Genomic DNA, 13,604 nt, shown 5'->3' with positions numbered 1-13,604 from the left:
CCGCAACGTGTGTTACACTCCAGCAACGTGTGTTACACTCCCGCAACGTGTGTTACACTCCCGCAATGTGTGTTACACCCCAGCAACGTGTGTTACACCCCAGCAACGTGTGTTACACTCCCGCAACGTGTGTTACACTCCCGCAACGTGTGTTACACTCCCGCAACGTGTGTTACACTCCCGCAACGTGTGTTACACTCCCGCAACGTGTGTGTTACACTCCAGCAACGTGTGTTACACTCCCGCAACGTGTGTGTTACACTCCAGCAACGTGTGTTACACTCCCGCAACGTGTGTTACACTCCCGCAACGTGTGTTACACTCCAGCAACGTGTGTTACACTCCCGCAACGTGTGTTACACTCCAGCAACGTGTGTTACACTCCAGCAATGTGTGTTACACTCCAGCAACGTGTGTGTTACACTCCAGCAACGTGTGTGTTACACTCCAGCAACGTGTGTTACACCCCAGCAACGTGTGTTACACTCCCGCAACGTGTGTTACACTCCAGCAACGTGTGTTACACTCCCGCAACGTGTGTTACACTCCCGCAACGTGTGTTACACTCCAGCAACGTGTGTTACACTCCCGCAACGTGTGTTACACTCCCGCAACGTGTGTTACACTCCAGCAACGTGTGTTACACTCCCGCAACGTGTGTTACACTCCCGCAACGTGTGTTACACTCCCGCAACGTGTGTTAAACTCCCGCAACGTGTGTTACACTCCCGCAACGTGTGTTACACTCCCGCAACGTGTGTGTTACACTCCCGCAACGTGTGTGTTACACTCCCGCAACGTGTGTGTTACACTCCCGCAACGTGTGTGTTACACTCCCGCAACGTGTGTGTTACACCCCAGCAACGTGTGTTACACTCCCGCAACGTGTGTGTTACACTCCCGCAACGTGTGTTTTACATCCCCGCAACGTGTGTTACACTCCCGCAACGTGTGTTACACTCCCGCAACGTGTGTGTTACACTCCCGCAACGTGTGTGTTACACTCCCGCAACGTGTGTGTTACACTCCCGCAACGTGTGTTACACTCCCGCAACGTGTGTGTTACACTCCCGCAACGTGTGTGTTACCCTCCCGCAACGTGTGTGTTACCCTCCCGCAACGTGTGTGTTACCCTCCCGCAACGTGTGTGTTACCCTCCCGCAACGTGTGTGTTACACTCCCGCAACGTGTGTTACACTCCCGCAACGTGTGTTACACTCCCGCAACGTGTGTGTTACACTCCCGCAACGTGTGTGTTACACTCCCGCAACGTGTGTTACACTCCCGCAACGTGTGTTACACTCCCGCAACGTGTGTTACACTCCCGCAACGTGTGTTACACTCCCGCAACGTGTGTGTTACACTCCCGCAACGTGTGTGTTACACTCCCGCAACGTGTGTGTTACACCCCAGCAACGTGTGTGTTACACTCCCGCAACGTGTGTGTTACATCCCCGCAACGTGTGTTACACTCCCGCAACGCGTGTTACACTCCCGCAACGCGTGTTACACTCCCGCAACGTGTGTTACACTCCCGCAACGTGTGTTACACTCCCGCAACGTGTGTTACACTCCCGCAACGTGTGTTACACTCCCGCAACGTGTGTTACACTCCCGCAACGTGTGTTTTACATCCCCGCAACGTGTGTTACATCCCCGCAACGTGTGTTACACCCCAACAACGTGTGTTACACTCCCGCAACGTGTGTTACACTCCCGCAACGTGTGTTACACCCCAGCAACGTGTGTTTTACATCCCCGCAACGTGTGTTACATCCCCGCAACGTGTGTTACACCCCAGCAACGTGTGTTTTACATCCCCGCAACGTGTGTTACATCCCCGCAACGTGTGTTACACCCCAGCAACGTGTGTTACACCCCAGCAACGTGTGTTACACCCCCGCAACGTGTGTTACACTCCCGCAACGTGTGTTACACTCCCGCAACGTGTGTGTTACACTCCCGCAACGTGTGTGTTACACCCCAGCAACGTGTGTTACACTCCCGCAACGTGTGTGTTACACTCCCGCAACGTGTGTGTTACATCCCCGCAACGTGTGTTACATCCCCGCAACGTGTGTTACACTCCCGCAACGTGTGTGTTACACTCCCGCAACGTGTGTGTTACACTCCCGCAACGTGTGTGTTACACTCCCGCAACGTGTGTGTTACACTCCCGCAACGTGTGTGTTACACTCCCGCAACGTGTGTGTTACACTCCCGCAACGTGTGTGTTACACCCCAGCAACGTGTGTTACACTCCCGCAACGTGTGTGTTACACCCCAGCAACGTGTGTTACACTCCCGCAACGTGTGTGTTACACTCCCGCAACGTGTGTGTTACACTCCCGCAACGTGTGTGTTACACTCCCGCAACGTGTGTGTTACACTCCCGCAACGTGTGTGTTACACTCCCGCAACGTGTGTGTTACCCTCCCGCAACGTGTGTGTTACACTCCCGCAACGTGTGTGTTACCCTCCCGCAACGTGTGTGTTACCCTCCCGCAACGTGTGTGTTACCCTCCCGCAACGTGTGTGTTACCCTCCCGCAACGTGTGTGTTACCCTCCCGCAACGTGTGTGTTACCCTCCCGCAACGTGTGTGTTACCCTCCCGCAACGTGTGTGTTACCCTCCCGCAACGTGTGTGTTACCCTCCCGCAACGTGTGTGTTACCCTCCCGCAACGTGTGTGTTACCCTCCCGCAACGTGAGTGTTACCCTCCCGCAACGTGTGTGTTACACTCCCGCAACGTGTGTTACACTCCAGCAACGTGTGTTACACCCCAGCAACGTGTGTTACACCCCAGCAACGTGTGTTACACCCCAGCAACGTGTGTTACACTCCCGCAACGAGTGTTACACTCCCGCAACGTGTGTTACACTCCCGCAACGTGTGTTACACTCCCGCAACGTGTGTGTTACCCTCCCGCAACGTGTGTGTTACCCTCCCGCAACGTGTGTTACACTCCAGCAACGTGTGTTACACCCCAGCAACGTGTGTTACACTCCCGCAACGTGTGTTACACTCCAGCAACGTGTGTTACACTCCAGCAACGTGTGTTACACTCCAGCAACGTGTGTTACACTCCAGCAACGTGTGTTACACTCCCGCAACGTGTGTTACACTCCCGCAACGTGTGTTACACCCCAGCAACGTGTGTTACACTCCCGCAACGTGTGTTACACTCCCGCAACGTGTGTTACACTCCCGCAACGTGTGTTACACCCCAGCAACGTGTGTGTTACACTCCCACACGTGCGACAGGCTGATTACAACCGATTATAGCCACACATTCACAGAATGGTCAAATTGTCATATATGTGTCCTTTTATGGGATTATCGATCGTACACCGGGCAAAATTATCATACAAATACGATAATTATCGTAAACGTGACGTGGCAACACTGCATCCCGATCCCGCAGTGTTTCTTTTCAGTCACCCGCTCCCGCCTGCAACAAAGTTCATACCGCCCGCTCCCACGAGATTTGAGTTGGGTCCCGCTGGGACCCAGTCCAAATGCAGCCCTCTACGCCACACCCAGAGAGACGAAGAAGAGGAAGTTTTCATTGCAGCAAACACAGATGATGACAGATCAACAAAAAAGGGTTAGTATGGTTTCTGTTGCACTCGAACACATCCAGTTCCTTTGGAAAAAGTTAATGTTACATAAATTCGTATTACCAGTACTAGTTAACGGTATCAGTTTTGCAGAAAGGCGAAACATTAGATCAGCAAAAGACAGGTGAAGGAGTGTAGACACTAAAGACAATTACTGCTAAAACGCAATAATTTGTTTTATTGATGAGATGTGGTAAATTTGTCAGATACGAAAGCAATACATCTCAGCAGATGTTGAGAGGCTATTTTCTGCACTCAAGATTGTCAAATATGATTGAGAACACTTTCACAGTCCATGTCTACACCAGAATAATGCAAAGTTTATCATGCATGAACTTTTTTTTTTTTTTTTTAAAGATAAAAACAGACTTAAGGAGAGGCACCTGGATGTATGCTGTAAGGTGGCCATTGATGGTCCAAACCAGGAGGTCTCTGAGTATAAAGACTGCATCAGGAGGTTCTACAGGATGAATCCAATGTTCTGCCACTGGCTGTGCCCTGTACAAGTAAATGGTGGTTAAGCTGCCATGTAACTGAACTGCATGTTAAACAAAGCACATAAAAATAAATGAATATGCTTTAAAATAAGACTTGTCATTTTTTTAAATTCATGTAATTACAACTCCTAAAATAGACTGCTAGTAAAACGCTTGTGCCAGTTGAAGGCACGGTACATGTGCACCTGTGAGCCCACGATCAGGTACCACTGCCACCTCATTTTAAGCCAGGAAAAACCCTGGTGTAAATAAAGTAAAAGCACAGTGTTGCCTGTAACACTAAAGACTATGAAGTGCTGTGTGAGTGTGCGAATGTGACTCGTAAAGTGCTCATCTGGACTAGAAGAACCATACAGAAATACAATCCATTTACTAGTGACGGGGTGAGTTTTGCCTCGCCCCTCCTGTATGTTCTGTGAAGAGCCACACCCATCTCTCACCTTTCAGACAGATAAAATCATTTTTGTGATTTTCTTCTTTGTTTGGCCTACATCCAAAGTTGTAGAGCTTCTTCATGTGAAGCCAGTTTGTCAGATTCATCATCAAGCCTGGAGCTGTGAGAAACCACAGAGAAGATTACAGACAAGCAGCAGTGTGTATCAAAGGTCTGCTGTAAATATTAGCCAGCAGAACCAAAGCAGAACCAAACTTGTGATTTGGCTCAATCAAACTCCACAGTATGACTCCAGCCCATCTGGCACCAACAACCATGCCACTTTCAAAGTCACTTAATTCCCCGTTCTTCCCCATTCTGATGCTCGGTTTGAACTTCAGCAGGTTGTCTTGACCACCTCTACATGCCTAAATGTAGTGAGTTGCAGCCATGCGACTGGCTGATTAACTGTTTGTGTTAACAAGCAATTGAACAGGTGTACCTGATAAAGTGGCCGGTGAGTGTATATATATATATATATATATATATTGTGTGTATACATACAATATTACAATAATTACTGCTACTTACTAAAAAGTGCTTAAAGGAGTACTCCTGAGTGTTTGAAGGTAAGAACAAATCCTGGATCAGAAAATAATTTGATACCACAATCTTCTTAAAAAGTGCAGAAGTAGGACTTAAGAACAAATTTGCTCTTAGGAGTTGTTGGTGAATGAGGCCCAATGTTGTAATGTCTTTTTCAGATCACATTGAGGGGGAAAAGTACAGAATCGTGAAGCAAATAAATCTCACTTAGTTTCAGCTGCTCTGTCTTTTGTGACAGCTTGACTTCTTCGAGGACTTCCTTAGTGAAGTTTCTTGTTCAGCAGCTGACAGATGGGCTCTGCAGAACGGAGCATTTCTTTCAGTTTCCACCATAAATCTGAACTCAGACTGAGATCTGGACTGTTTGCTGGCCATGTCACTGAGCCGATGTGTCTTTGCTGAAGTAAAGTTTGAAGCCTCTTTGCTGTGTGCAGAGATGCATCATCATCCAGAAAAATGAGCTCAGCATCAGCAAACCTCCATTTGATTGAAGGACTGTGTCCAGCTGTACATCTCCTGTAGAGCTAATGGCTGCCATCTCCGCTGGTCCTTTACCTGACATCAGCTCCATATCTTCAGTGATGCTGGAAATGTGCTGGTTTTCTTCAGCCAGTCATCTTATGATCCAGGATCATCTTCTTGTTCAGAGCAGATTTGTGATTGATCTCTGAATATCACTTTCATCCAAGCATCCACAGTTTTTTTATTTCTTTTCTTGTTCATTTTCTATTTTCAGACATTGATTTGCGTTTTCTGTCCCGACTCTTTGACGCCTTCCTTGGTCGAACCTGTCTGCTTTCCTTTTACAACCTTCCCATTTTGTTTGTTCTTACTCCACATTTCAGACAGCTGACAGGGAACATCCAACATCCTCTGCCACACTCTGAGCTGAATTGGCTTCTTGAAGGAGTTTTAGAATCCCTTCCATTAGGCCTCATGCAAGAACCACTCTTACGAACAGATTTGTTCTTAAGTTATGCGTACAAGTGATTTAAGAGGATTTGCGCATTCACCAACTTTTCTTTCAGGTACAAACAGAATTTAGTGATCCAGACGTGTCGTAGGAGTCACTTAAATATTCCGCTGTTATTCGAATCAAGTTGGCGTGACTAATGGATTCTATATTTAATTACTTTGAAGATATCATAGATATATATATACATTACAGCCAATAATTATTCTGATATTATTCTGTTTGACTTAAATTATTCACTAATTGAAAATTTATTTGACTCTGTATATAACAAGGTGTAACCAGCGGCTGACTTGCTAATTTTGGATGCCTTAGCACATCAGGCTCTTGGAAGAGAGCGTGTGTTCCGAGACCGTGTAGATATGCTTGCGGAATATGCAGCTTGCTAGACCCACAACTCCAGGGAGAAATACGCCAATCAAACCCAATTCCACCACACATCCAGGTGCTCACTACCCTTTTTGGCCATGGGAACCTTTCATAGGGAGATTGGAGACAGATTGGGTGTGTCCCAGTCCTCTGTAAGTCGTCTGCTCCCCTTGGTCATCAAAGCTCTAATCAGTTTATCACCCATGATACATCAAATTCCCATCTACCGCTGTCCAACAAGTAGAAATTGAGAGAGACTTTCATGCCATGCTGGACTGCCAAACATAATCGGAGCAATAGACTGCTCACGTATACACATCAAAGGGCCCGTGCCGTTGTGGAGGGCACTAGTGAGCTGAAGGTGAGACTTTTTTTTTGTTGATATTTTCATATCAAACAATGTTCTTTATTCCAGTGACATTACGAACTACAGGTGAAGTTCCCTTTTGGAGTTCGTTGAGGGGGTGTTTTTTAGAGTGTTTTGAACGTGGTCAGAGCAGTTGCCTCGGGAGCACATCCAGAGCTGCAGGTGAGTCGCCATATTTCGGTTGCTTTACCGGGCTCGCGGGCGGTAGAGCATAAAAACCCACCACTCCCGCATCTGAAGACTAGGGGGGAGCTTAGCCAGATGCTGGTGAGGCAGTTGGAGGGACGGTTCTACTGTGACGTTGTGACTGTGTGGGGGACCGCGTGAGCTCAGGTAAGTAGGCTACTGTAATCTGGTTTGATTGCATTGGTTGGTGTAGTCTGGGTTTTTTTGACAGGTATGTGTGTGATAGTTGGCATGGCTAGTGTGGAGGAGTTTTTGAGTGATCCGTCCGAGGAGGGACTGGAGCTCTGCACATGCAATCAGTTGCTGAGGATTGCTCATCATTTTGATTTGGAGGTCAGTGATAGGCGGTCTAAGGACAGTATCAAAGCTATCATCAAGGCTAATCTGACTGAATCGGAGGTTATCAAACCTGGTAAATTGCAGGCTGCCGGTCCAGTGTCGGAAGCTGTTGTTTCTAGTGATGCTAGTTTGACTTTTGAACAGAAGCGTGACTTGCTTCAGCTGCAGCTAGCCTCTCTTACCTATGATGGCTTGGTAACACCTGCATGCTCTGTTTAAGCACTGCACTCCTCTCCCTAATTACAAGCACTGGACAGTAATCAGTTCCTTGACTGAAATGTCTGATCGCTGAGCCTGACAAACACATTTCGCTCACAGCACGCAAGTGAAACTGAGTGCTTTACACTTTCAGTTTTTACAAATGAAATGAAGGTAGACATTCTCTGTTGTTACCATTGTTGTTCTACTTCTTTTATTTCTGTGCTCCTGTATCATCTGTTACTCCCAGTTCAAATCACATGATGGGAATGAGCCTGTATGGCAGCAAACTGTGGAATATTGAGATGGATTTAAAGAGAGGAGTGGATCAAGTTGTTGGGTTGAAAAATGATCAGAACACGGTCAGGACATCAGGATACAATCAGGACACGGTCAGGACCCGATCAGGACATGATCAGGACCCGATCAGAACATGATCAGGACCCGATCAGGACATGATCAGGACCCGATCAGAACATGATCAGGACACGGTCAGGACATCAGGATACAATCAGGACACGGTCAGGACCCGATCAGAACATGAGCAGGACACGGTCAGGACATCAGGATACAATCAGGACACGGTCAGGACATCAGGATACAATCAGGACACGGTCAGGACCCGGTCAGAACATGATCAGAACACGTTCAGAACACGATCAGAACACGGTCAGAACACGGTCAGAACACGGTCAGAACAGGATCAGAACACGATCAGGACCCGATCAGAACATGATCAGAACACGATCAGGACATGATCAGAACACGTTCAGAACACGGTCAGAACATGATCAGAACACGATCAGAACACGGTCAGAACACGGTCAGAACATGATCAGAACACGATCAGAACACGATCAGAACACGGTCAGAACACGGTCAGAACAGGATCAGAACATGATCAGAACACGATCAGGACATGATCAGAACACGTTCAGAACACGGTCAGGACATGATGAGGACCCGATCAGAACACGTTCAGAACACGATCAGAACACGATCAGGACATGATCAGAACACGTTCAGAACACGGTCAGAACACGGTCAGAACAGGATCAGGACATGATCAGAACACGTTCAGAACACGATCAGAACATGATCAGAACACGATCAGAACACGATCAGAACATGATCCAGTTTTCCATTGTCTCTTAATTATCTTCCATGTATAAATACTTGGGTTTCCTCCCCATTCTTTGCCAGATAGTCCACATTATCAGCGGTTATTTTGGTGTTCTAGGTTAAACCATTGTCTTGTGTTTTTGCAATCACGTCTTGGATTTCGCTTTACGTTTTGGATTTGTTCTTACATGTTTATTTGGATTGCCTGTGCCTGCGCTCACCTGTGAGTTTGGTGCCTACCTGCTTCTATCCACTCCACAGGTGATGTGTTTGTGTGCAAGTCCTCAATAAAGTGAACATTTTGAGGTGTGGTCTGTTGAGGATCTGATGATGTTTCATGTGATGAAAAGTCTTGTAAGGCAAGGCAAGGCAAGTTTATCTGTATAGCACAACAACAAGGTGATTCAAAGTGCTTCACAGAGACATTAAAACAGAAGAAATAAAAAGCATGATTTAAAATTTAAACAAAAGAAGGAAATAAGAACAATAGATAAAATCAGAAAAAATTATATATATGAAAGATAAAATCAATAGTTAAAACATGATTCCGTTTTGAAACTCAAGCTTATTCAAATGCAGCTGAAAATAGATGTTTCTTCAACCTGGACTTAAATACACTGAGTGTTTCAGCTGATCTGAGGCTTTCTGGGAGTTTGTTCCAGACATGTGGAGCATAGAAGCTGAATGCAGCTTCTCCATGTCTGGTTCTGACTCTGGGAACTGATAAAAAACCGGATCCAGATGACCTGAGGGGTCTGGAAGGTTCATAGTGGGTCAGGAGGTCACTGATGTATTTTGGTCCTTGACCATTCAGAGCTTTGTAGACCAGCATCAGAACTTTAAAGTATATCCTCTGATGAACAGGCAGCCAGTGTAAAGACTTCAGATCTGGACTGATGTGCTCCACTTTTTTGGTCTTAGTGAGGACTCGAGCAGCTGAGTTCTGGATGAGCTGCAGTTGTCTAACTGATTTTTTAGGCAGACCTGTAAAGATGCTGTTACAATAATCAAGCCTACTAAAGATGAATGCATGGACTAGTTTTTACAGGTCCAGCTGAGACATCAGATCTTTTAACCTTTATATATTCTTAAGGTGATAGTAGGCTGACTTTGTTATTGCCTTAATGTGTTTGTCCAAATTTTGGTCTGAGTCCATCAGTACACCCAGATTTCTGGCCTGGTTGGTAGTTTTTAGATTTATAGATTGAAGCTCTGTGGTGACTTTCAATCGTTCATCTTTGGCTCCAAAGATAAACGATATTTGTAGGTGTGAAATATCCCACTTTCTGACCAGAGTTTGGCGTGGTGGGACTCTAAGTTTAGGATGACAATGCTGTCCCAGAAAGGTTGCAGTTTAACACAAGACCAAAAAATATGACTGTCTGCAGTCTCCAACGTGGTTGTTTCATTCCAATCTGTTATTTTTCATTTATGGTATGACAAAGAAACGTATAAGAATTCTCTCCGCTGAAGCATTAGCACTGCTGCTCAGTGGCATGCGTACAGTTTAGAAACCATCTTGGAACAGAATAAAAAATACTTCTTTCATCCAAGTGGGGGAAATGCAAAGTCAGCAGCATCTTTGCATTCTGCTGATATTTGTTTTTACATGTGTATTATGGAAGTGTCTTAGTTTAAATTTGTTTTTAACAGTTTCAAATTATTTAAAAATGTTGTCCCAGAGTCAGCTTTAGCTTAACTTGGACCCAGGACATTATTGCTGACATGTTTTATATTTGATACTCAGTCTCTCATCTAATTTCTTCCAGGAGGGACGAAGCCTGACAATCAAGCTGAGGAAGAGGAAGACTGAGAAGAAGGTGGAGTGGTCCAGTGACACTGTGGACAATGAGCACCTGGGAAGAAGGTCCTCGAAGTGTGAGTTCATCAACACACACACAAATGTTAACAGTCTGTGAAACCACCAGCAGCTTCACCCACACCCAGGCTCATATCTGTTTTTCCTTTTTAAGATTTTTGTCACAACCAGGCAGAACACAGGACACAGATGCAGGGTATAATAGTCTTTATTATCGAGACTATAGAGCTCCAAGGTCGAGAAATAAATATGTGCTATCAAAATGATCTAGAACACACTTGATCACACAATGATCAAACAAAAGGTCACTCCACTCTAGGAGGAAAACAAAAGACTTAACTTTATCCAAAATAATGGGACGCACTCTTTCGACAGAGGCAACGTCACAAAAACAAGAACACTCCTTAAAAACCGGAGGCACTATGAAAAGATTATCAAAACCAAAATCACTCCTTACGGAGGAAACAAAACACTATGCAAACTTTAACAATTAAACTAAATCTATGACACAAAACTGATACAAAATGAAAATCACTCTCTTGGAGGAATACAATTGAGCAGAACACTATGGCTTGGTAACTACGGTGAGGCTAGAGTGAACGTACAGACACAAGGGCAGAAACGAACACACTGGCACAGGACAAAGGGAGACACAAACTATAAGTACACATGGAGGGAAAAGGGAACAGGTGGAGACAGTTGGGAATCAGGGAAGACAATCAGACCGGTGACACATGGAGAGTTATTCTTTGAAAATAAAAACAGGAAATGACAAGACAAAGAAACCCAACAAAATAAGACAAACCCCACACTTTCACCGCGGTCTGACAATTTTGTAGCCCATCAGATCCTGAAGTCATTGCCAGTTCAAAACATAACATGTCAGACAGTTCATGTTACTCGAACAGAAATGAATCGCTACTTTGACGTTTAAAGTGCAGACACTAGTGTGAAGACTCTCCTAGGTGTTGTAACAGAGAGAAGCCTGTTCATTCCACATCTCAAGTGATTTGGTCAATGCAGGAAGAAAATCAATCAACCAATCTTTATTTCTAAAGCACTTTTCATACAAAAAAATGCAACAGCCAATAAGATAAAAACAAAAAACACCATTTCTGATTCATCTGCTGAATAAGAGCTTGAACAAGGGCAACTGAACTTGTTCTTGGATCTTGAAGACGTTTCACCTCTCATCTTAAAGGCTTCTTCAGTTCTGAACTAGATGGTGGGGAGTGTCAGCTTATAAGCAGAGAGGGTCGTTACAGTCACATGTGTCACTGAACCCCCTGACCAATGAGCATGTTGTTGGAGTCATTAGCACCTCTGAAGTGTCCACCTTTCTACCTTACAATGCTGCATTGTAGGTGCTGGGAAGGTGATACATTTTGTTTAGATTTTGTTACTCTTTATTACAGATTTAGCAGCTGTGATGAGGTCCATCACTGGCAGTTGTTGTGGAGAAATGAAAATTTTAACAGAAGCAGAAAGGCCACGTATAAAGGTAACAGTAACCTTCTCCAGCACTAAAACTCCTCCCGCGAACCTCACACCACAGGAAAGGAAGGCAGTAACACCCCTCAGTAGAGACCAAAACATCACCATTCTGCCAGCAGACGAAGGAAGATGTACTGTGGTTGAGTGATAACACCACCTACGAAGCCCTGAAGAGTCACCCTAGAAACAACTCTAAGAAGAAAGTCACAGATTACATTCAAGACCTGGAAAAGGACAAAGTTATTGACCGCTCTTTCTACCACAGACTTGACCCTGGGGACACCACACCGTGTATCTATGGACTTTCCAAAATACACAAAGAGGGAGTCCCACTCAGACCCATTAAGTCATTAAGCATTAAGCATTAAGTCGGTCACCTATAACACTGCTAAACACAGTGCCTCTATCTTAGCAACCCTGGTAGGAAACACTCTGCATCATGTACAGAACCCCACAGACTTTGCGAAGAAGATCCAACATCTGAAACTGTCCCTAAATTAAACCATTCTGTCCTTTGATGTGATCTCACTTTTTACCTGCATACCAATTTCAGCAGCAGTGGAGACTGTCAGGGAACGGCTGGAATAAAATGACTCACTGAACGACAGATCCAACTTCACTTCTGATCAGATCCGTGTCCTGTTGAACCTCTGCCTCTCCACCACCTATTTAAAATATAATGACTGTTTCTACAGACAGAAGTACGGCTCTGCCATGGGATCTCAAGTGTCCCCCATTGTGGCTAATCTTTATATGGAGGAAGTGGAAAGCAAAGCACTGAGCTCATACAAAGGAACAACACCAAGCCACTAGTTCAGATATGTGGACGACACCTGGGTCAAGATTAAAACTCAAGCTGTGGAGGCTTTCATGGAGTACATCAACTTGGTGGACAGCAACATCAAGTTCACAAGGGAAGCTGCAAAAGACCACAAGCTGCCCTTTCTGGACTATGCTGTGCACATTGAAGAGGACAGAAGTCTTAACACGGAGATTAAAGGAAACCCACACATACTGACCAGCACCTTCTTTTCCACTCACATCATCCACTAGAACACAAAGAGGCTGTCAACACCACCGGGCTGAGGGCGGACCTTCTAAGGCTGATGGAAAACAAAAAGGAAAATTGACACGTCAAGAAAGCTCTGTAAACCTGTGAATACCCCTTTGTTAACTCACCAAAGACAAATGGACCAAACCACACTGATAGAGAAGCTAAGAAGAAGAAATGCAAACATACTGTAATTCCATATGTGGCAGAAGTCTCACAGAAACTTAGAATGATCCAAACATGACAGTCCAGTGCACTTCAAACCCAAGAACACCATCAGACAGAGACTGCTTCACCCAAACACAAACTGAGTGGTGTCGTGTATGCAGTACAGTGCAGCGAGGAGTGTGCGGACCTCTATATAGGAGAGACCGAACAACAGTTCCACAAGCGCATGGCACAACATAGGAGAGCCACCTCTTCAGGTCCAGACTCAGCAGTGCACCTACATCTGAAGAAAAAGGGACTCTGAGGACAGTAATGTCCACGTTCTGTATAGAGAAGACAGATTCTTTGAGAGAGGAAGCCATCTATGTTAAACTGGAAAAACCATCTTTGAACAGAGGAGGTGGCCTCAGGTATCACCTTC

The 13,604-nt window shown here is 45.4% G+C and overlaps 1 protein-coding gene across 1 annotated transcript in view; it reads left to right on the top strand.

Annotated features, from left to right (window-relative positions):
- The window catches only part of ppp1r11 (protein phosphatase 1, regulatory (inhibitor) subunit 11), a 38,977-nt gene that overhangs the window by 4,703 nt on the left and 20,670 nt on the right, over positions 1-13,604 (top strand). The window contains exon 2 of the mRNA XM_072370854.1: positions 10,421-10,529. Coding sequence (XP_072226955.1) covers positions 10,421-10,529 — 109 coding nt within the window. The remainder of the gene's footprint in view (positions 1-10,420; positions 10,530-13,604) is intronic.

The sequence above is a fragment of the Leuresthes tenuis genome, unplaced genomic scaffold, assembly GCF_036924035.1.
Source record: "Leuresthes tenuis unplaced genomic scaffold, fLeuTen1.0.hap1 SCAF_18, whole genome shotgun sequence".
NCBI lineage: Eukaryota > Metazoa > Chordata > Actinopteri > Atheriniformes > Atherinopsidae > Leuresthes > Leuresthes tenuis.
The sequence above is the reverse complement of the archived record's forward strand: the minus strand, read 5'-3'. Positions and strand labels throughout refer to the sequence as shown.